At 31.5% G+C, this 25,655-nt stretch overlaps 1 protein-coding gene across 2 annotated transcripts; it reads left to right on the top strand.

Moving 5' to 3' along the window:
• Positions 1-6,665: 6,665 nt before the first annotated feature.
• On the top strand, positions 6,666-22,906 carry Cypl (peptidyl-prolyl cis-trans isomerase-like 1 Cypl). Of its 2 annotated transcripts, XM_085819121.1 has the most exons (5): positions 6,666-6,961; positions 11,143-11,325; positions 12,916-13,070; positions 19,162-19,230; positions 22,663-22,906. In XM_085819121.1, exons 3-5 carry the CDS (start codon positions 12,917-12,919, stop codon positions 22,887-22,889), a joined length of 450 nt encoding a protein of 149 aa, XP_085675247.1. In that variant the 5' UTR covers positions 6,666-6,961; positions 11,143-11,325; position 12,916; the 3' UTR covers positions 22,890-22,906. The 2 variants fall into 2 exon arrangements, with proteins under 2 accessions (XP_085675247.1, XP_035221856.1); XM_035365965.2 differs by lacking the exon at positions 11,143-11,325 and having other exon boundaries at positions 6,669-6,961.
• The last annotated feature ends 2,749 nt before the right edge of the window (positions 22,907-25,655 follow it).

The following is a 25,655-nucleotide window of genomic DNA, read 5'->3' on the forward strand; positions in this document are numbered from 1 at the left end:
GCGCCTCGCGCCGGTTATTACTTCAGTTCATTTCACAACATCCTCCCCCCCCCCTTGAGACTCAGGTTGAGTCTCAAACTCATAACAAACATTATTTAAAAGATCAAGTCTTTTTGGAACTTTTACAAGTCGTCCAGAGGAGGAATATTGTTGCATCACCATTTTATCAGGTGCAATTCCCCTTTTTAACGTACACCAAGCACTAGAATTAGATTCCTCTGCACCCAGTTTCTTATCAGGAATTATGTTTCTATCATTGGACTGTATCTCCAGAGGAAAGATGCGTTGTATTGGTCGTATAACTATTCCATGCCGGGTCTTAAGTTTAACCGTACGAATCTTTCCATCACGTCCAGGGATCAATTCTGTAATTCGGGCTAAAGGCCAAAATAAACGTTTTTTGTTATCATCCCCCATCAGTACTATTTCTCCTACTACAGGTTCCCGAGATCGCTTTTCATTATGCTTTTGATCCAGTTGACTAAGGTATTCTTTTCTAAATCGTTGTCTCAGATCATTTAACAATTTAGTTCTATACTTTAATCTCTTATTAAGACTTGACGAATTTAATTCATCAAGATCATCAACATTGGAATTTCTGTTCTCGATAAGAAACATGGCGGGTGTCAGAGGTACTAATTCTTGCGGATCTTCAGAAACATAAGTTAAGGGTCTAGAATTAATTATAGTTTCACAATCACAAATAATAGTATAAAGTTCTTCAGATGATAACACTGATTTACCTAAAGTACGTTTTAACAATTCTTTTACTGTACGAACCAACCTCTCCCACCAGCCACCCCACCAAGCTGCAGTAGGTGGAATAAATTTCCAGATTATACTTTCAGTTCCCGTTTCCTTTACTACTTTAGTCCAATTTAGTTTTGATAAATCATTAGACGCACCCCGAAAATTTGTCCCGTTATCACTATAGATTATTCTAGGGCGTCCGCGCCTAGCAACAAATCGTCGAAGCGCCAGGAGAAACGCATCAGTAGAAAGAGAATTTACGAGTTCAAGGTGAATGGCACGGTACACAGCGCAGGTGAACAGCGCGATCCACACCTTTCCTCCATTTTTTAAAAACAGCGGTCCGGCCAAATCAATCCCTGTGATTTCAAATGGCGCACAATCCGTAACTCGGTCTGGCGGCAGAGGTGTCGGTTCGCTTGACATGGCCTTAGTTTTAAATCTTTTACAAACGATACAGTTAAAGAGGACATTTTTAATGGTCTTTCTAGCTCTGACTATCCAAAATCTTTCTCGTAATATGCATTGCATCATCTGAAGACCAGCATGACAGTTCTTATTATGCACATTTCTGATTAATAACTTAGTAAAATCACATTTTTCTGGTAACAGTATTGGATACAGAAAAGATTCATAGTCATCTCTATTTAGTATTCTCGTTTTAACTCTTAGAATACCATCATCATCAATGAGCGTTTCAATAAAATTATAAGATTTCTTATCAGTCAGATAATAATTTTGAACCAAACGAATTAAATTTTTCTCAGAATTTTCAATTTCATACTGTGAAAGTTCAATCTTTCCATTCTTTTCAGAACCACCTTTACAATTATTTACAAATCTAAATATCCATGCAAATACTCTAGTCATTTTATCATAATTGGATACACTGATTCGATGCCAAGGGGGTGCGTCTTTTGATAGATCAATATTCACTCTTTTTATCGTTTTTCTCTCCAATTCTACTTCTTCATGCAAATAAATAATCTCACCAGTGGGCCAGTTTTCAGGGCTTTCTCGTAACCACAAGGGGCCTTCCCACCATCTAGACCGAAGCATTTGCTTCGCAAAACATCCGCGCGACAACAAGTCGGCAATATTTAGTTTCCCTGGGATATGTCTCCATGAATGACCTCGCGTCAACTCTCGAATCTCTTTAACCCTATTTTCGACGAAAACGGACCAATTTCCTTGCTCTGTTATCCACCAAAGGGCAGTGGTTGAATCAGACCAGAAGGTAACTTTTAAATCGGGCAAACTGAGAGCTTTGATAATAGAATTTGCAAGTCTAGAACCTATACAACAGGCCATTAATTCTAAGCGAGGAATGCTTAAAGATTTCAAAGGCGATACTCTAGACTTCGGCCGTACGAGATTTATTTTTACTTCAGAATTAAATATTGATCGAACAAAGACGCACGCTGCATACGCCCCCTTGCAAGCATCCACAAATACATGTAGTTCAGACGTGTCATTGATAAACAAGTATCGAGGCAAAGTAACATCTTTCAAAACATTAAGTTCTTTAAACCAGTTCAAAAATATATTTACATCATTCGGAGACAATTCATCATCCCATGCAATTTTCACTTTCCACAATTTTTGCAACAACAGTTTTGGAAGCAATGTAGTTGGCGTTAATAAACCAATAGGATCAAAAATTGTCTGCACAATTGCCAAAATTGTCCTCTTTGTGATTTTTGTATCACAGGTCAATGTATTTGTGTCTGTGCAGCACCTCAGCGTATCATTATCCAAATTCCAAATTACCCCCAAAACGGAAGTATCCCCTGAATGTTTGTCAACATTTGTACCAGCCACATTGCTTTCAAAACCGCGCAAGTTAAAACATCCATTTGACATGATTAATTTGGAATGTTCAATAAAAGTAAACTATTCATCAATACTAAAAACACTAGATAAACAATTATCCACATAAAATGACGATTTCAGTTTTTGAGCAACTTCACTATATTGACGTGGACAGTTTTCTAATAGATGCATTATAGATGCGTTCAACAAGTAGGGGCTCGAAGAAACTCCAAACACAACTCTGCAATGCCTATAAATTAATTGCTCTTCATTGCATGGGAAAAAAAATCTGAGAAAATCTCTATCTTTAGATGCGACGGATAACATTAAAAAAGCCTTTTCAATATCGGCACTAATACCAATCGGATACATTCTAAAACGATCTATAATATCAGGTATTAATTCAATAAGATTTATTCCTTTACACAAACATTCGTTCAAAGAGAGTCTCCCTTTCTCAGATGCAGAAGCGTCAAAAACAGGACGAATTTTCGTGGTTTCACTTCCTAATTTGATTACAGGCCTATGCGGCAAATAATGACATTCATTATTCAATTCGTTTTCTGGTACGCGTTCAATAATATTCAACCTTTCCCATTCCTTGAACACATTTTGATAATCATCGAAAAATTTACTACATCTGAGTTTATAGATCATCTTTTGATACCTTTTCCAGGATAATTCTTTATTATCGGTTAAATGTGTCGTATCACATTTCCACGGAAGTTCTACTTCATATCTTCCATCTGGAAGAATTTTCATTTTGTTCTCAAATTCAGATAAATTAAAACTTTCATTCATTTTAACAGTTTCGTTTGGAGCGCATATTCCTATTTTTTCAGGTTCCCATAACTCATTCAGAGGAATTCTCCTGACATGCATTGAAAATGTTTTCAAAATATTATCCTTTTCACCTGAATTTCGTTTGCCAAATACCGTCCACCCAAGTTTCGTTTCGACAGCCGTTACCCCGGACTGTAATTCAATAGAATTTCCCGTCAATAATTTTCCTATAACATCTGCTCCGATTAAAAGGTTAATTTCAATTTCCTTTCGCAATGGATCAGAAAATTCGATTTCTTTTTCTTTTAATTCATTCAAAATCTCTTTATCTTTAACCTTAGGAATAAAACCGCAAATCTTTTTTCAAACAGTGCATGTATAACTGTCTCCTCCCGAAGTGGAGATGCTTTAAGCTGACTCATCATATTTTCACTAACGTAGCTACTTTGGCTTCCGCTATCAATTATGCAGCGAATAATTTTCTCGCGACCTTGACACCGAATTCGAACGCAAAGCGTTTGCAAAATTACAGTTTCGCTTCTGCTACAGTTAGAAAGAGAACTCTCTTTTGAAACATTTATCTGATCATTATTTTTTAGCTTTTGATTACACATTACATCAAAATGATTACAACTTTTGCAAATAGAACAACTTAACTTACCTTTGAAAGGACAAAATTTACTAATATGACTCGCTCTTTTCAGACAAGAAAAACAAGCACCTTTTTTCAACAACAATTGTTGTTTTTCAGCTAAAGTCATTTTTTTTGCAGAGTAACATTTTTCACTAAAATGTTTCTTTTCACAAAAATTACAGTTCGGAACACTCTTACCTGAATTCTCAAGACTTACTAGAGCTGATGCTGTTACGGGATCATTTTGCTTTACCTGTTCGTGGTTATAATCTTTCTTTCGATGGTTCTGTTGGGAAGCGAAACCAGTTCTTGCGAGGAGAACCATCTCTTCCCCCTTAACTTCCTGTTTTAAGAAATTCATTAAATATTTCAAAGATCGATTCCCTTTAGTTTCAATGGAGTCGTGATTTCTGCTTCTTTCCCATGCCATCAGTACTTCTTCTGGTAAGCAACTTTCCACTAAGAGGGTCAAAAAATCCCCATATTTTTCTTGGGTTCTTCCCAAACTTTCCAACGCTCGCAATTTTCCTTCTAGTTCATCATACAGGGAGGGTAGATCCGTTTTTGCTCTTCCGGTTACAGCGTTCTTCATCACTAGGCTTAACAAGTCTCTCACATAGATTTGCACAAGTAAATCTTCGCGTCCAAAGCGCTCTTTTAGTTGTTCGGATTAGGATAATTAGCTGCCGTTGCCGGGAAGCTAAGGACTAGGCGTTCTGCTTTCGATTTGGGTTCCATGGCCTGCAATAAATACTGCATTTTATCTTCATCGGCGATACTTTTGTCATCGTGGATTTTCTGGAACTGACTCCAAAAAGTCAGGTAATCTTTAGCTTCACCACTGAATTTTTTAAGCTCAATTTTAGGCAATTTAAATTTCCTAGATTCGGAATTATTTGAAGGAGAAGAGGCTTGTATTTCCGCATCTATTTGAGCACACTGTTCTAGAAACTTATCTCGATAATTCTCCGCTTCTTGAAAATCATCACTAAATAATTTTTCTCCATCTTCAGTCTGCAGAATTTGCTGCGATATAGCACTCTGGCATACGTCAAGTCTCTGGAATTTATCACAAAGTTGACACTTCAAAATCGAAAGTATTTTCAAATCTCTTACTTCTTTAGTTAATTCACTTTCGGTTTTCCTTGAGGTTTGCGAAAACGCAATTCTAAGTCCTTTTCTTTGAGCCTTTAAAGCGATCAAATCCATCTTCAAAGTATATTCAAAATCGAAATTCAATAACAAAAGTTCAATCGGAAAATTCTAATTCAAAGCACCCGGTCCCGCCGAGGGTACCACTATGTTACGAAGAACACAGAAAATATATAAATCAAATATATTTAAAACAGTTCGTTCAGTTGCGGGCCTGCCTCTATCCGAGGCTGGGTGCATTATGAATAAAGACAAAAAAATTCTTAATAAATCATTCTTTATTTCCATCAAAACAGTATCACTCTTCCGAGCTCAGCTTTCGTTCGTCCACACTCAAAAAGATTCGAAAACATTCAGCACGCAGGCTGACGTCACAAAACAGCAGCGCCTCGCGCCGGTTATTACTTCAGTTCATTTCACAACAACTAGTATTTAATTACAGTTACATATATTATATTAATTTAAGAATGTAATTTTCTGATAAATTTAATTTTTTTTTATGAAAATAGAACAAAATTTTTAAAAAGTAATCATGTTTGTAAAACTACTTAAAACATATTTCCTGCTCACACACTAAAAATAAATTTAAAGGACCTATAGTTAAAAATACATCAAGATTTACTACTACAATAAAGGATAATAATGGGATCAAAACGATTCATCGAATATTTAAATTAATATTTAACTTCTTAAAAATGTCTAAAAATACAGAATATATTTATCTTACTATAAAGAAAAAACAAAATCATTTATTATTTGGATCATACCATCCAGTTTTTAACATTGGCGCCAAATATCCGATTTGGCGACAATACATCAGAATCAAAACATAGAATGTTACTTTAAATCACCAATCGTACAGTAAAATTAAAGAAAAGAAAAAGGCACATCACATTTCTAACTGAGCACAAAGTTTACATGAAATGTATGATACAAATTTTACAAACGGTATAAACTTTTCACGATAACAAAAGAAACAACATGAAACAACGATATTTTACTGCACAAACACATACACATTCCGCAGTTGATTTTGTACTTATAAAATTAGTTGATAGTCAATAAGTGACAGTTAAATGAAAATACATATTTTAAAGTACCAAGAAGAGTAATTTTTCTAACATTCTATGGAAAAATACGAAGCTGAACTTACCTCACAAAGATACGCTCCTGGGCCCGGGATCCATTGACCTCGACGAGAATTAACTATCCATTTTCTTCGTCTTTCTTCATTTCTAGGGAAACGAAACATCCTAAAGTTATTTTTAGACTGATTCGAACAATTTGGTGCAGCACAACCACCCATTTTTCTGAAAATCGATCCACAAATATGTCAAGAAACCAGTGCTAATCCAATAGCGAATACCAACAAGTTAGCTTCAAAATGGATGATGATTCAGCTCCCCTTTATAGTAGCCTTAGCCTGTACATATCTAGTTGGCCTTGGTTGAACTATTCTATTCTAACCTCCTTGGATTTTTTGCTCATCGGGGCAAAAAGACTTAGCGGGTGCAACAAAAGACATCTGTCTACTTTGTCCGTCTGAAGACTCTATAGTAAGTGCACCAAGTAACTAACCCGGGAGTGTTTATGATTCTGTTATTTGGAAAATTTTCTTGGTGGACCTGGCATTCTGGAAAAATCTCTAAAACCGTCTTTTGAAATTAGCGTTATATGAAGCTTATAATGTTTTCATGAGTTTGTTAACGCTTTTTTATTGGAAACAACGGTATAACGGATTCTGATTTCAAATTTTCCACTCTGTCATTCTGAAAACCGTGTAAATTACAAAATGAATGAAGAACCGCCGTATGTAGTACTTGAAACAACGTAAGTGTTATTTTCTTTTCATAATAATTTAATTAAGTTGCTATAGTTTTATCTTCTGAAAGAGAAAAAAAAAAAAAAAAAAAGAATTATCTGAGAGATCGGGATATGTGAATATTTTACAGAATGTTCTTAGCAGTTGTTAAATCTGTTAAGCTATTCATTATTTAAAGGTTCTTAAATTACTAGTTCAAAATATGTAATACCAGTCTTTGATAGTAAAAGAGGGTATAGTGTAGAATTGGGTGCAAAGTGCAAATAGCTGATGTGTACAGGGACAAAGTCAAGGCAGTGTGCAATGCCAAGTTTGTACAATTCTCTGATATTTTTTTCAAGTGAAAATTGATCGATGTGTACATGGACAACTAGTTTGTGCAATTCTTTGACTTCTTATTTTGGTTTTGTGTAATGACCATCTTGAAATTGGGCCTTCATGACACCTGTCTTGGTGTCAAAAAAGAATCGCCCCCCCAAAAAAAAAGAACAAGAAGCACCTAATTGTAAACTTTTAAAGCAATAAATAAATTCTTAAATTAAAATTGAACTTTGGTTACATCATAATGAGTGTATATGAAGTCCTTGTGAGTGCTAATATTTTTAAGTTTATTACATAATTAATATGTGAAAAATTAATTGTGTAGAAATTTATTAGGGAAGTGCTTGCGTGTTATCATTATAATGTAATTTGTAACAACTGTCATATACGAACCGGGATTACGAAAAATTTCTTGTCAAATATTTTTGCTGAGAAATTCCATGATTTTACTTATCTAAGTTTTTTGTGTACATTTCAAACTTAAAGTCTAAAGTGTCTGAAAAAACGTGGTTTTCGTATGTGCATGCTAAGAGTCTGAAATAAAAACAAACAATTTAGATAAGCATGAAGTTTCTCATCAAAAATGTTTGATGACAAATTTTAAAAATAATAATAAATTCCAAACAATTTCAACACAAATAAAAAAAAATTAAAGCCATGCAACAATTAAAATAACTGTCTACAAAATTAAAATAATAAAAAAGCAAAACGTTAATTTCAAACAAAAACTTATAAGGACAGACATATCACATATAGTAAAAATCCTTTCCTTATTTCAATATAATGGATATTGAACCTTGTAGGAAGAACAAAGCTAAATTTTCAGTATGAACAAAATACTTTTATTTGAATTTTAAAACAGAACCAAAAAAATAAATGCTGCAGCTCTTAACTATCAAAATTTTAAATTCTTAACTACTACAGTTAAAACTCTTATAACTGTTATTATATTAAAATCTTAAACTCTCTAAACAAAATATATAAAAATCTTCTGAATCTTCTTGTTGCCACACCGTAAAATGAAATTTCTTGTCCTATTATTTATATTTCACGTTCTCTTTAAGTCACGATCTTTACACATATGTAAATGTCGTCACGATCTTTACACAATTTACTTTCATTAATAAAACTATGCCAATCACACAAAGCATGTGAACCAAAATGCCATGACTTAGCTATATCAGACATGTTTCTACGATTCAAAATTTCAATGAAAAATGAATTACTGCAGGAAATGCAGATTCAAACCTCAAACTTCATTCAGAGCTACATTCTGTACCCTAAACAATTGTTCTGCAAATCCTCCCAAAACACAATTTTTCTTATGAATCTTCATATTAGAGCCAGACTTCTCATATGTCAAGTTTTGGCTTCAAAAATCCTGTATCCCATAAAAACTGCAAAAAATACGCTTATGTCAGCATGGTGCTTCATTAATAACTCCAACAGCATATCTTCTCGCATTAAATTTAGCTTGAATACACTCTAAAACTTGTGGCTGATATCTCTCCACAACTTCCTTCATGGAATTGTACACCATTATTCAACACGTAACCAAAAAACCACCTCGACAAAATAAAGACCATTATTCAACATGTAACTAAAAAAACACCTGTACAAAATAAAGTGAGGACACTAGTTTGTGTATTGAAACAAATTTCTAATTGAATTTTAATAGTGCTTTTTTAACAAATATTTTTAATAAAATAGATTTAATAGTAGCCATTTAAATCTATAATGACTAAGGGTATCTAATTAGCTAATTTAATTATTTGTAACTAACTGGTCACCCTTAAAAGTTATCTTTGCATAATAAAGTGAGTTATTGCCTTTCATTAATCGCTATTGTGGTCATATACAGCACAAAAATGTAAAACTTAATTCTAACTGGGTTACAACCAGGGCTGTGGAATCTGTAGGAAAAATGGCGGATTCCGACTCCTGGAATTTTAAAGACTCCGACTTCCTCATATGTATATATATATATATATATATATGTGTGTGTAAAACATTAAATGATCTAAAATTCGTTAAATTTGAAAGCAAGTTTTCTAATACTTGGGCAATAGCTGCAAAGTAAGATAATAATAATTTATTTACTCAAATATTGATTATATTATCTCCTAATATAAATTTAATAGAATTTATCAAAAAGAGGGAACCCACATGTAGGATGTTTAATACTAAAAATAGTGTTTTAAAGGAACTTGAATGTAAATCATGAAAAAAACTTCTTAAGGGGACTTGAATTTAAATCATGAATAACAAAATTTCAGGCTTATATTTAGTTGAAAAAAATAAGTAATTATCGCTATTGATCAGAAAACAGTTGATTATTGCTAAGTTGTTGTTTCATTTATCACTAAGTTGTTTGTTTCATTTATCGCCAAGTTGTTGTTTCATTTGTGGTAACCTGAGTAGTTGAATGCTATGGAAATTCTATTATGATGTAACTGTTTGCATGATTGCAGTGAATTTGAGTGATGGGGAAGAGATTTGTAAAGGCTTGTTTGTGTGTCAGATTTTGGATAAGAAGTATGGGTACAACTCTAATATACGCCCTAATTTCACCAAATGTGGCGATATGTGTTCTGCGCTGGTTTTTGGCGCGATTGCGTGTTCTATGGCAACCCTGTTGACGTTGAAAAATCTTTCGCTGGAGCTCGTTGGTTCGCCTCTGTGTCTGAGAAGATGGGAGGGAAAGATAAATTGGTAGTTGTTGAATTAAAGTTCGGCAAAAGGAAATATGATTGTGGCTATCCTGTTGAGAGGTAGTGGGTATTTGGAAGTGTGGAAAGAGGGTCTGGGAGATTATTTTTAATGGCAGTGCATGATAGAAGTAGGGATTTGTAATTTTATTTATTTGTGAACCATAGTATAAATTTTCTGGATAGTGTGTCTGGCTGTAATGTAAATACGATAGTGATTACGTGGAGGCATGTTAAAGGTGGTATGAAATTTATATTTCTGCTATTTGAAAACGCATTAATTCATGGTAAGTGCATTTTATTTTATCCTTATTCTTATTTTGTAGAATGCTATGTTTATTGGTTCTTTAGTATGAATTTCTGTTGTTATTGTTGTTTTTTTTTTTTTAAATTGTTTGAAATTTATTTTAGTTTATTTTGTTGTTTAGTGTCTAGACTGTACAATTCGTAGATGTTTTTTAAAGTTGAAAGAGAATGCTGTGTACATGGTATTATTTGAAATTTATTGTTGTTATGTTATTTTATTAACGCGAGGAGTGCGTAGATCGTAGATTCCTTCCTTGCCTAAATTGTGCAATTCGTAGAATTTTTTAAAGTTTGAACAGGATGCTGTGTACATGGTATTCTTTGAAATTTGTTGTTGTTATGTTAATTTATTAAAGCGAGGTGTGCGTAGTTTGTAGATTCGTTCATTGCCTATATGTGCCATTCGTAGATGTTTTTTTAAGTTAAAACATGTCGCTGTGTACATGGATTCTTGTCAAATATTTTTGGTTAGAAACTTTACGTTTCTGCTATCTAAATTTTTTGTTTTTGTTTCAGATTTTTAGCTAAATTGTGTGTTCAAAACGTAGTTTTTGCGTGTGCGAAAACCGCGTTTTTGGAGACATTTTAGGCTAAAAGTTAAAAATGTAGACAAAAAATTTAGATAGTAATATGGCATCGTGAAGTTTCTCGCCAAAAATATTTGGCGACTTGAGGGCGCATATCAGAGTAGTTCCGAAGTATGTTGTTATTTTGTGGTTTACATGGTAAAATGGCTGAATGTGGTGAGATTAATTTGAAGTTTCTGTACGTTTGAAATGAAAGACAAAAGCATTATTTGACTGGTGTCTAAATGAAGGTTTACGTAGTAGCCGTTATAAGTGTCCTGTTTGTAGGAAGGAAATGTGCATGGTCGAACGTCGGAGGATACCAGCACTATGGAGGATATTTTGACTCTTATTTTTGGGAATTTGTGTGACGACAGCAGCATACAGATTCTAGTTTAGATAACTTTAGGAAGTTTTTGGATGCTGTTAAGGAATTTTGTTCGACTGAAGACACGGAAATTTGTAAATAAGGTAAGTGGATATTTCCTTTGTGTAGTGCTAAGATGTATTTCCTTTTTTATGTTATTTCACTGTTTGATTTAAAATGTGGTTTGTTGTGATTATATATTGTTAGGGATTTGGTATTTAATTAGTTAATGTTAGTAGAATTATAAATAAAATTGTTTTATTCATGCAGTGCAGCGCGTGACGAATATTAAAAGAAAGCTAAGCCGAAAAATTAAAAATGCAAGAGTGCATGCATTTAACATTTAATAAATAAATATCTCTTTTTGATTTTGAGAAAATACCGGAAAATTCTCGTGCAATTAAAAAGCTTATATAAGTGGCATGAAAACCTCCCAATTCATTATTTAGTTATTGTTTTAAGAGTTTGTTTAGAAAACTGCTCTTATTGACTGCAGCGAATTCATAGATTAGCTTTCTCTAGCTGTTTTGAATTAAATTCTGTTTCTCTAGCTGTTTTGAATTAAATTTTGTTGTTTGAGTAGTTAAAAGATAACTACTGTGAGCTATTCTAATACTGTACAAATATCTGAGGAAATTGAAGTATTTTGTTTTATTTGTTGTGATAATAATAAATTTTGTTCATTTTTCATCGGACTTGTGCATTCAATTGAAACGAACCCGTATGCACACAACAATATTTTTTGTTGGCTGCTCCTTTGACTTTTTAAATGAATAAAGATCGATGTGTACATGGATAAAGGGAGTGTGCAGTGCCTAGTTTGTGAAATTCTTTGATTTTTTTAAAAAGGAAAAATAGGTTGATGTGTACATGGATTGCCTAGTTTGTGAAATTCTTTGATTTTTTTTAAAGGAAAAATAGGTTGATGTGTACATGGATACCAAGTTTGTACAATTCTTTGACTTGTTATTTTGGATTTGTATAGCGATTTTATGCGCAAAAAATCGCCGCTACAAAAGAAAGAAACTACAGAAAGCTACTACAGAAAGTCAAAATAGCAGGCAATTGAATTTATTCAGTTCCCATTTGTTGATGGGTCCTTAATTTTCTCATTAATGGTCCTTAAAAGTACTTGATTTCCATGTGCAAGATATGTGTACGAACCCTGTAGTAGTCTGCATTTATTCCTTTGACTGCAGAGGAGATTTTACAGATAAGCTTTCCTGTTTTGCTTGTATACCATCTTTCTTGCCACACACTTATCAGTTGCTTTTGAAATAAGTTTTTTCTCATTTTATCAAGAGTAGACATCTCAGTGTCTGGAACAACTTTTCATTTTCAGAACCTCAGAAATTATACTTGGGTAAGGGTTACATTGCAGCTTTTCAAGTTAGCATCTAGGAAAGAGACAAGATCACAAGAGCTATCATCTGAGTTGTCTTGTTGATGACTGACAATCTTTTCATGAAAAGTCATCTGATACATTTCTTATAGCTCTATATTTCTCAGAATCGTCAAATCTCATAAAGGCCTCAGATAATCATAAGCTTATTTTCCATTAAGATGAATCAAACGTGCTTCTTGAGACATATAGTTTTTGAATAGTCTGCTGAAATAAATGTATCTGTATAAAGTTTTAATGTTAAAATTAATGTTTTTTGCATTTAAAAGTTTATTTATTTATTTATTTTCAGGATGGGAACAATAGAGTTTGAACTTTATTGGAAACATGCTCCTAAAACCTGTAGAAATTTTGCTGAACTTGCAAAACTGGGATATTATAATAATGTTATTTTTCATCGGATAGTATCAGATTTCATGATTCAAGGTGGTGACCCTACAGGAACAGGTAGGGTGCAGGATTAACTTGCTTTTATGCATAATATTTTTTTGGGGGGGTCAAAAATGTTTTAAAGGCATTTTAAATTTTACTGGATAGAGTTTTGTATTCAAAATAGTATTTGATTCTGTATTTTCTGGCTTTATTATGAACTAAATCAACAAAAAGTACTGTTTTTCAAAACAGAAAACAGGTACTTGCATATTAATCTCACATTTTAATTTCTCTCCAAGATTTTTGGAATATACCAAGCTGTGGCAGTCGTGAGCATCACAATTCTTCAGCTTTAACAAGCAGTAGTGACATTTTCCTGTGCATTCTTTTATATTATATTTAAAAAAAAATCATAATGTTTTTGTACTTTGTTATTATCCGCCGAACCTTCTAGAAAAGTCACCAGTTGAAGGTGATTCATTTTTTGGGGGGGCCTACCTAAGACACCAAAGACAACAGCTATTTTAAAAAATGGTACTGCGCTAATATTTACATAAAACAGCAACAAATTAACAAAATTATAAATGTAAGAACTTCCACAATAAAGCACTTACCTTTCCCCCTCCCTCTCTTCTTCCCATGTACACATCCATGTGTGTTACTTAAAAAGACATTCGGTAATTACAGAACTTTGGAAACAGCTATTAACACAATTGCATAAGAATAGTTGATATCCTATTTTGGAGCTGCACAATTACTGTAATCATATACAGTCAACAGAACTCTTCAAAACACAGGGGAAAGATACAATCTCAATTGTATCTTTCCCCGGTGTTTTGAAGAGTTCTGTGTGATATTTGAAATGTTCAAGGTTTAAGCTTATCTCTAGATTTAAGATTGAAATTTATGTGTTTTCAGGTTGGAGATATAAATTAGTTTTCATTTAGTGAGAGATAGCCTGTTAAAGATTTTGTTGTGGATGTGCATAATTAATCGTGATTCTACCAAAACACCAGGGAAGATATCTTTCTTTGATGTCTTTTAGATTTTAAAAGTTTTGATTATGTAAGTACAAAGTTAGAGTAGTAGTTTTTTTTTTTTTTTTTTTTGTCACGGTACCAAGAGAAAAGATAGTTACATGTAAAGAGATAAAAGTTGAGTGAAAAATAATTTTTTTTCCTATGTAACAATTTTTTTTTTTTTTTTTTTTTTTTTTTTTTAAAGGTAATAAACACATTTATTGAAAATTCCCACACATTATAACTTAAGATAGCTGGCCAGACTACCCCTACAAAATCTTTAAAAGTTACTCATAGTTTTTTTTTCATATCAATCTCATATTTAACATTAATCCATTAATACAAAAATCATCGTGAAACACTTCACAGTTCTTAATCATTTTAAGCAGGAACTCAAGAATATTAAACTCATTTAAAAAAACTAATTTAGAATAAAACATATTGAACATAGCACTTAAACATTAAAACAAAGATTCACTTCCTCCAATTAGTTCAATTGACTTCTGACTATTAAACATTAAATAAAAAATTACTATCTCAGCTGGAAATTTGGTAAAAATATTCAATTTTTATCTACTTAACATGTCAACTCTTGCCTTAGTATTAAACATTTCCAAATTAAAATAGATTATGTGTCAAAATAAAAAGTCACTCACGAAATCAGCGTACCACATTTGAGAGACTCAGGGAGCTGCCCAAATCCATTGATCCAATTTCAAATCACCGAAACAATAACTACTAAATCTTCATCGTTGTTTTCCGGAACCGGAGCCTTTTCATAGTTCATAGTTTTCAAATTCCTCCGTTAAGCAGCACATTAACTCAATCAACTTCCCGTTTTCCAAGTTCCACTGGAGATAAGAGAAGGGGGTCGAAACTGGAGACAAAAGACCAAAGCAGACCTCAGGCGATGACGACTTTCCATATTTCCATCTTTTCGAAAGCAAAAATAGATACTCCAGCACGAACGAGCAGTTCAGACTGTTCCACAAATGGGAAGAGAAATCTCAGCGACGAAATTGAAAATAATAGGCCGCAAGAATCGCCGCCGTCAAACATGTCGAGCACCCACACTCTCTCGGACCCTCCATACCCAGAAATCTCGGAGATAAAAACTTAACTGTATACCGCGGTCGACCACCGAAGAACCGCCATGTTTTTCCTCCGCACCATCTCAGCACCTTCTGACCGCAGCCGGCCCCATAGGGGCCGCCGTCCAGGTAGCAAACCCCTAAGGCTCCAAAAACCTCTTAAAAGTCTTCTCTAAAAATCGCTTTTTTTTTTCAAGTCCAAAAGGAGAGAACCCCTGCCTTCCGTGCAACAGCTTAAGAAACCTCAGTTTAACTCTCCAAGAAACGCCTCAAAATTACTATTGGTTCAAACAACACTAAAATTAAAAATTTAGCCAATCTTAAGGAAACTTAGAATCCCTTTCGCCAACTAGAAGAAAGGTCATAAATCGCCACTGAAATTCTCAGAAATTCAGAACTTTCTACAAGAAGACAGACCCTTTCTTTCCCACGCAACAGAAGAATGTTTCCAACCTATAACTCTGTCAAAAAATCGCTGCCCCTTAGAACTATTCGCCTCTGAACGAGAAAAACACGTGTTTTCAACCCCCGCGAAAAAGGGGAAAATGCAGCTGGACAGTGACCTCTAACCTCCAAGGTAGCCGAATCATGAGAAACGGAAATACACCCACGCCCTTTTAACTGTAACACAATTCTGCCAAGCTTAAAGGGAGCTTTGCCGTAAAGTTTAACAATATTAAATATTATACATTAATTTAAAAATAAAGATAATACAAATTCACAGTAAAATAATACGCAAAAATCATACACAACAAAAATACATAAGAATTTTCCATAACGAAATTATGTCTGTTTATAGAATTAAAGAGAAAGTATTATCACATAAAACGAAGACACACAACATTAAACAACTTACATTGAAAGAAATGTTTAATAAAGTAAACAAATAAATATTAAGCTTTTTTTTTGTAAATTTTGATACCCTTCAGATCATAATTGTTCTTTATTTCATAAATTACGGTTTCATATTTTTAATTTTAGAATTTCTGCATGCCATCTTATGCGATTTAAACTGATGATCTATAATCCGAAAAAATCGATAATCCGGAATCGCCGAAGTCCCGACGAGTCCGGATTAACGACTTTTGATTGTACCATAAGAGTTAAATAAAGCTAGTCAGATATGTCATTTTATATGTATCTTTTATGTCCTCGAGTGTAGCATCCAGTGGGTATCAAATTGGTATTCCCCATTACATTTTGGCAAACAGAAGGATGCATGAAATCTTCATTTGTCCTTGAGTGCTGAAAACCATAGCTATGCCCTTGTTAAGTACAAGATTATTTTAGTTTTTTTTAGTGTTTTCTCAAGGAATCATGTAAACACTATAATTTAATATTTTACTGAGGAGTGATTCAGGCAAGTAGTAAGTTTGATAAAATTAGTTCATGCTCCATTGCTAAACCTCACAAAATTTGGGAGTGATTAATACTAAAAAAATATTTGCAGATCAAAATATGATGACTCTTCCATACTTAACCATTTCTGATATTTATGCTTAATTTTAATAGACTTTCATGTGTGTCCTATTAGTTTCATCGGGGTAATCAGTATATATTATTTTAATGGTATCTATGTTCTTTCCTGTTGACTATTTTTTGACCCCCCCCCCCCCAAAAAAAAAAACTATCATTAAACAGTATGATTTATCGCATTAATGGAAAAGTGCGAGATCACAACACATCGGTAAGAGCTCTGCCGTAGTTTTATGTAACTATGATTAATCCTTTGTAAGCCAGTTTATTTTTTTAAAGAAGAATTAACAAATATTCTCTGTTTTTCTCACACATTTTGAAAAAAAATGATTAAAATTTGGGGCTGGGATTTTATGGAACAGTAAATAATGAAGTACGTTCAAATTTACAGAATCCTGGCCATAAAAAAAAAGTGTGTGTTAATGGGCATGATATGGCATTTTATATGAGAATGGATAAACAATGACAGTGCAATAGTTTATCAAGTGCATATCCATATGAAAATCTGATTTATGTCAGGTAGTATAGCTTGTGTATCTTTATTATGTAACTAAGTAAACTGATTTCCATTTCTTTAAACGTTCACTGGCATGATTAGTGTAAGTTTGGTAGGATTTGTGCCAGCATTTTTGATTTACAGGTATTTACATAACTACTGTTTTAACTTAGGTATGTCCATTATGGAATTTTGTCTACAATTCTGGTCCTGTGTGCACTATGTTTTTCTTTTTTAACTTCCTCCTGTATTTCTTTTTATTTCATTTGTAAATTTACATTTATGTAATATATAAAGCTTGTAAATTCATGTATCATATTTTGATGCTTTCTTCTGTTTGTAAGCAATTTAAATTTTTCATAATAAAATATGAATATAAGTACTTTATTGTTGCATCTGTAATTTCAGAATTGTTCATAAGTATTTTGTGTAAATATCATAATCAAGTGTTATTATGAAGATGTTTTGTAAAAGTTACTCTTTTAAATATAATATTGAACAATTAGTGAAATCAATAACACTATTTATGACTTAGCTTATGAATAATTGTATTGTACAAAAGTGTTTTTAACTGTAATAAAGTTATGGATTTTAGGAAAATATTAGTGTAATTAAATAATAAATAAATTTTGTGTTTTTATTCCACTAAAAATTCAGTGTTGTAAATCCATAAATCGTAAACATAATTATTTATTTGTTAGATGGTGCTACAAAAAACACAAATTTTAAATATGAAATTAAAGACAAATAATTAAAAATACATAAAAGAAAATGATTCCATTAATTAATTTAACAATATATTATATTTCTAATTCCATTAAATTTAAAACTCTTCCAGTTTTACATAACAGAAGAGCTGTTTTTGTGAATCATTCAGCCGTATACATTACAAATGTCACATAGTCATGGACCAAAAAATATTAGTCATGTACTTTTAGTAATGGATTTCTGTCATGCTTCTGCAAGAGAATGGGGATAAATTTGTGGTGCAGTACTCTTAAATTTTGATAGCTTCATAATTCAATAACATTAATTTCATAAAATACAAAATTCTATAGCTCTCCTATTTGAACATGTGATAAAATGACCATAAAAAAATGGTTAAAACAATAACCAATTTTAAAGACACTGTCTAAAAAATAAACTAAATTATTAAAAGTAGATGTTTAATAAATTTTAAGAAGTTATTTTAACTTACTAAGAGCAGTAGATAGCATATTACATCATTACCATATTCTCATTTGAAAATGAATAAATAGCTCAATTTTATTTGCATTAAATAACTACTCTAATAATGTACTCTGGGAAGTAGATTTTTTTTACTTATTTATATTTATTTATAATTTTTCACAAATATTTTAAGACAATTTATTGTACACAAATTGTAATGAATGTAAAAAATGTAACAGATACTAAATTTAGGATGATTTGCCATTTATTGTATACATTCTTTCTGGACACATAAAATTATAAAATCTGTATCTTGTTAATTGAAAAATCTTAGCCATTTTCTTAAATTTCTTATGATATTTTAATAGAAATTTTGATTTATTTTACAATTATTGAGATTATACTTCATAATTAAAAAAACAAGAAATAAAATAATGAAAGGGGAAAATTGAGTTCATCTGTTTATTGTGATTTTTATATATCTCTTGGTACTTGAGATTGTAGGAAATTTTCTTCTTTTAAACTATCATTCTTTAAAAGCTGAAGCTAAGAAGTAAGGTGAATTGCAATTCAAACTTTAAAATATTTTTAAAAAACAAACATGTTTTAGAATTTTATTTTCAGAATTGTTTGTAGTTTCAAAATTAAATTTGTACATGAAAATATTTTCATCTACTTATTTTAATTTTAAAAAGGTGACCCAAAATCCTTATTATTTGTTCATTTTTAACTTTGGTGCTTGGAAGACAGGAAGTTATGTAAAAGATGAATGTTAAATTGCTAATTTGTATTAAGTTATCTCATTCTTATGTCTTATTATCATTATTATTGTATTATTATTTGGCTGATAAACTGCATTTATTGCAGTTTTTAATCTTAAGTATTTCATATTCATATGAGTATGTATATTATAGGTAGAGGTGGAAGTTCTATATATGGAAAAAATTTTGAAGATGAAATACATAGTGATTTAAAGCATTCAGGTAAATATTTGATTGTGATTAGAGTATTTCATTGTCATGCTATTTAAGAAAATGGTATGGTATGGTATATTAGATTACGGCAAAGCACTCAAGGGCTATCTGCCTTAAGGGAAGGATGCCTTCGTGGAGGACTTTTTAAGGGAAACTGGCTCGTATACACGTTACACATGGGGAAAACCACGAAAACACCCATGCAGCCAGCCTGTTCGTGAGATTCGAACCTCGGAACGAACTACCAGTGTTCAGCGACGTTACCGCTCGGCCGCTGGTGAGCCCTATTTAAAAAAATGAAATTTTTTCAAAAGATGCTTATAAATGGATAGATAAACGTAATAAAACATAAGTAGATTATTCAAATCAAGACACTCAGAAAAGTTCAGAAATTACAATCTATTTGTTGAAAGCTTTATATTCAACTTATGTAAAAACTCATAGGACTATCGGATAATAAAAAATGAAAAGAAATCTTTGGTAATCAACAGAAGCAAATAGTTCTTCAGGATAAATGATCCAAAAGCTAAAAAAAGCAGATTCATATAATTTTTCAACAGTATCAGGGAATTGGCAGCATACTTGTTTTTTCTAATATGAAAAGTACCAGTTTAAACACTTAATATCTCAAGTTTTGCCCAACTAGGCACTCGCAAGACCCCTGGAAGGGTCTTTCTTCTAGGCAGTTAGTGTGAGGAAACAATACCTGTAAAATCTCATAGTGAAGCTCTGATGTCCCCACACTGTCGCCTGTCGCATGTTTACACATAGCTGGGTGAGTCGTTTCTCATGATACAGTGCATTGATAGTCATGCAGTGATAAAAGCATAAAACAATACATGATCATTCACCAGGTGGTGTCAGTGAAGACTCATCCATGTCTGAAATTAAGAATTGTGATTCTCCACATTTTTTATTATGAAAATATATCCAGTTGGCAGGTGTAAAACATTAATAAAAATGTTACTGGTGATCTAAAGTCTGGATTTTAGATCATTCTGAAGGCTGGATGTCTGGACTTTGTAGTGTATTTATATTTTCTTTTGCAGTGCCCCTTAATATAGCAACATTTGCATTTTTGTTGTAACAGTAGAAATTAAGCAAGCACATAGAAGGAAAAAAAATACCACATGCTTCTGAATAAGGAACCAAAAATTGTTATTTGTGTAGTAAACTTAAATCATTACTCATGCATCAATCAGAAGTAAACTGAAGTACCTGAATTCATGATTAATGCATTATATATTAAATATTATAAATTTTAGAATAAATACAATCTTATGACAAAAGAAACTAATAGAGCTAGCAGCTAAAGATTAAACAAACAATTAATTTAAGCCATTTTTGTGAAATAGAAGTACTTTTAGGATGAACTAATATATAAAGCAAGTAAATATTATAAAATTTCCCACCTGTTGACCAACTGTGGCAAGATTTAAATTCATGATTTGACATTTTAATTGCTGTCCATTCTAAAACATAGAACACAGTTGAAATCAATACAAATTCATTCACTTCTAATAGTTTATCATCAAAGAAATATTCCTTCTGTAATAAAATAGTTGCATGTACTTTTATGAAAATGGTTAAATTTCCAAAATTTGTTTAATGCATCTCTATTTTCAAATTTATTTAAATGATCAAAGGACTAATAGAAAAATAAAAAGTTTTATAGTTCCTTAGCAAAAGCTCTCAAGTCTTCAAGAATAACATAAAATCTCTCAAATGTTTTTTAATTAAAATTCATTTCACCATTCTTTGGAAGAAAATTATGTATATAGCGTAGCAACTTCACTAAATTCGTCGAATTTTTCTTTTCCTCTCCCCCCACCAATAATCCCTGCTTGGCAGTAATTAAAAATTCACAATCTTCTGTATTACTGTGAAATTAGTTCTTGCCATAAACAGCCGTAGTTTCCTAAAACACTTTGAGTAAGTGTTTTTAAGATGTCTTTGTCTGAGTATGCATCAGATATAGACATCTTAATGATGTCTTTGTCTGAGTATGAATTAAATATAGTCATATTCAACAAATTTTTGTTATATTTTTCTATAGTTCCTTCTTTTTCAAAAGAAAATCATTTAAACATTTATTAATCTTAAAAGAGAGAGTTAACTGTGCAGAGAAAACTGCAAATCTTTTTGAATCACCAAACTTTTACTTCAGAGAAGTATATATTTGACTCAAGTAGCTGCTAATTAGTAACTGTTTCAAGCTTTGAATCACTATAGTCGAAAAGGTCACTAGGTGTCTTTATATTCTAAGCCCACATTTCAAGATGCAGCAACACTTATCACCTTAGCATTTTGAAGATGAGTTGTTATGATTATGTCTTGGAATGTATAGGAATCAGTTTGGACTTCTGCATTATTTTTCGAGCATTTGTTTTAAAAACAGTGGAAAACATTTTTATAGAATCTGTTCTAAGAGTGGTGGAAGGAATTCTTGGAAACTTCAGTAGTCATTAACTTCTAGGACCTCATGACCTTTGGTAAAAAATTACCAGGAGTTGGCCTTTTTCTTTTTCTTCATTGCCCCCCCTTTTTTTTTCTTACATAAAAGTGAAAATTTTTTCTCTTGCAAGTTTCTTTTAAAACTTGATTTTGAAACTAATTCATTTTACAAAATTTCAGTGAATTAAATAAAGCCCTAAGTTAACTTATGCGATAAAGACCAGTTAATAATATTCTCTGTCTCAATCAAAGAAAACCTTCTGCAGAACAAACATTCTGTAAAAAGTTCTTTATGTCAAAGAAATTCACTGCTCAATTTCGATGAAATGAATTTATCAAGAACAGATTAAATAGCAATTTCAATCATGCCAATGCTATTTTTAAATTTTAAAACTGATACTTTAACAATGTGATTAAACTGCCAACTAAAACATTCAAATTTCACATACTTTTGCATAATCAAGTTTGGTTATTTTTCTTGTCCCAAATGTATACAGTAAAGCAGTAAAGGTGACATGAATTCCCTTCAAGTGCAACTATGAGTGTGAACTCTTGATCTCTAGGTTACTTTATCAAGAAACAGAAAAGCAGCTTAGGCTTCTCATGCTGAAACAATTTGAAGCAGAATTTTCTTAAGATACTTCTTCAGGGCCTTCCTTTTTTGATTTTAGACATTTCTACTAAGTTGCTTTCTGCTTTTAATTTTCAATCATTTGAAGTTAAGTATACCTTCATTCTATTACACTGAATTTTAAAGGATTATACAAGTAAATTAGAAATATGCAATTAAATCTATATTGTATGGTATATGTAATGGATATATGTTTCATTATAAATCATTGTTATATTTAGCTGTTTATAATTCGCTGAAAATTGATGTTGAAAATGATAGTTATTTAAATTATTCTATTTTTTTTAATCTTAAATCACTACTGCATTGTTTTTAAATTTTTATGTTTTACTCTATGTTAATACTGCCATTTACAGGTGCTGGTATTCTTTCTATGGCTAATTCCGGTCCTGATACCAATGGCAGCCAATTTTTCATAACCTTAGCACCGTGTCAATGGCTTGATGGCAAACATTCTATATTTGGCAGAGTGAACAGTGGCATGCATGTAGTCCAAAGGATTTCAAAAGTTCCTACTGACAGCAATGATCGTCCTTTGGAAGATGTTAAAATTTTGAAATCATATGTAAAAAATTCATATTAAAGATCTTGCTATCTTAATTTGTTTTTAAATGTTATTTACAAAATACTTTTATATTTTTTAAATTTACATGCAGAACAAATATTTTGTCCCCTTTTTTTTTTTTCCATTATTGCCAGCATACAGTTACAACCAAATGGGAAACATGCTAATGTAAAATTTAAAATTGGCCGAAAAGTGACCTTAGTTTGGCAACTTTAAATAAAATTCTATGATGAAGGAACTGTACCCAATCGTTCTCAAAATCTATACTTTTATTATAAATCCACACTAAATAAAGTTTTTTTTTTTTTTTTTTTTTTTTTTTTTTTTTTTTTCCCCCCCCCTAAATTTTGAGTAAAGTTACACGAATTCAATAATGAAGAAACCAATAGGTTAAATAGTATTTTGCAGACATAATCTATGCATCTGCAATATAATGTTCTTTACCATTAAGCAGTGTGTTTAATTTTTCCCCCATATAAGAAGCATATTTAAATTTCTTGAAAGAATCAAATGTTGATAACTGTCCTGTTAATGATTTTCTACAATAAATTGCAATTTGTTAAAATAATAATAGTAACACTTTTATTATGAATTTACTTCAGATATTTACTTTTTATAGCAAATTGTTTAATTTTTTGAAGAAAAGCCTTTTTATATTATATTTATGTATTGTAGAACTATTAATGCATTTCTTAGTTTGAAGTATTATTTTTAAATAAATATTATTATGAAGTAAACAAAAAACAAAGCAAATTTAATTATGAAAGCAATGAATAGCACAAAATTAAAGTAAAATAAAAACAAAACTAAAATTCTCTATTTGCAAATTTGTTGTGGCTCTTTTATATTATTTGTAAATCAAAGTTGCCAACTGTCCTAGTTAAACTGGAATACTCCAGATGATCAATCTCTGGGTTTCTTGGTAAATTTCTAGATCTCCAAGTTTTTAATATAATGTGTCTGAATTTCTAATCATTTGTTTCAAATATAAATTGAGAAGAAATACTGATAACTAAATGTTAAAAGAAAAGAAAATGCTATTTTACTAAGCTAATAACTGTTATTTATGCTGTTAACTAAATGTTGATGGAAAAGAAAATTTGATGATAAATACTTAAAAATATTTAGGATGATGATATTGTCATTTGTTGATGAAATATAATTCATCCTCAATTTTTCCTCAAGTGATTTTCCGAGTAATTTTTCTCATTAATTTTAACTCGATCTAAAATATTTTGGGGCATAAAAAAGATTTGTGAAAGCTTTTATGAAAACTTAAACGATATTTAACCTTTTAAGCGGCAAGGCTGAATACATATATGGCCTAAAATATTTTTTGTGATATCTGTAAGAACGTATATAATATGTCAAAAAAATTGAGGCAATATATCAAACGAAAAAAAATCCAGGTATGAAATACCAGGAGAGTTTTTACATTAAAATAAAAAATAAAAATTTTTTTTAATTGTTCTTATAGTAGTTTTCGGAAAATTTGTGCTTTCTTAGTGAAAACCCTGGCCGCTCAGAGGGTTAATAGGTAAATATTGGTATTTAATTTTGCTTTAAATTTGTAAATAGTACTCTTATTAATTTGATGGCCATGATTATGTACACATTAACTGTTAATTTTATTTTCACTGTGTTAAACATTTTCTTGTCTTCTTGGGTTTTCATAAGTGTATGAAATTAAAGAAAAAAATAATAGTACAGAACCGAATGAAATTTTACTTCAGTATGTTTTACATTAAAATTGTGTTATATCTACTTTAAAAAATCTAATCATACATTTAACTTTAAATCAAATTTGTCAATTTGGAGTTCATTTGATGTTGTGATATGAAAATTTCCCAGTTTCTCATGTTTCAAAGTTAGCAGCTATATTGTAAATCAGAAAAAATAGTTGTAAAATTCAGTATATTACAACGGTTTTTAGTTGTATTATAATATCTTTTTATTGAGTTTTATTTATTTTAGAACAAAAATTTTATTTACTAATATTTATAGAATTTAAATGTTCATTTTACAATACTTCCTCCCCAAAGCAGATTCTGTACATATAAAATTCATTGCACATATTGTACTTATTTATTTTAAATATATTTAATGCAATGTCAAGAGCAAATGTGTTGATTTTATGTGTAGGGGTTGTATTAATTGGCAGTTATACATTTTTCAAGACTAGTTTTGATTTATTAGCAATATGATCTGTTTTAGATGAAAAATACGAGGGCTATCCAGAAAGTAGATTACGTTTTGGAATAAAAAAATAAACAAAGTATAGGAAACAAATTTTATTATATACAGATGAAAGCCACACTCAAATACTACTTTTCTACATAGTCACCATACAAATTAAGGCATTTATCGTAGCGATGTACGAGCTTGGAAATTCCTTCGTCGAAAAATTCGGTCGCCTGCGCCTTCAACCACTTCGTTACTTCTTCTTGCCTTCCATCTTGCACAAAACTTGTGGTAACCAAGCTTTTCGCTGATGATTTCGTGCAACAAACTTCGCGAAATTTGTGGAAAACTCAAAGAAAGTTCCGTTATTGTGAAATTTCGATTTTCACAGACTTTAGCATCGACTTTTTCGAGAAGTTCGGCGGTCACTATGCTGGGTCTCCCACTTCGATCTTCTTCGTGAACATTGGTTCGGCCATTTTGAAATCTTATGACCCACTGACGCACTCCACCTTCAGTGATAATGTTGTCCCCATACACTTCACGAAGCTGCCGATAGATTTCTATCGGTTTACAGTTTTTTGCAGTCAGAAACCTTATTAC

This window comes from Stegodyphus dumicola, chromosome 6 (genome assembly GCF_044657685.1).
Source record: "Stegodyphus dumicola isolate Sdum_Otavi_A_Nest chromosome 6, ASM4465768v1".
NCBI lineage: Eukaryota > Metazoa > Arthropoda > Arachnida > Araneae > Eresidae > Stegodyphus > Stegodyphus dumicola.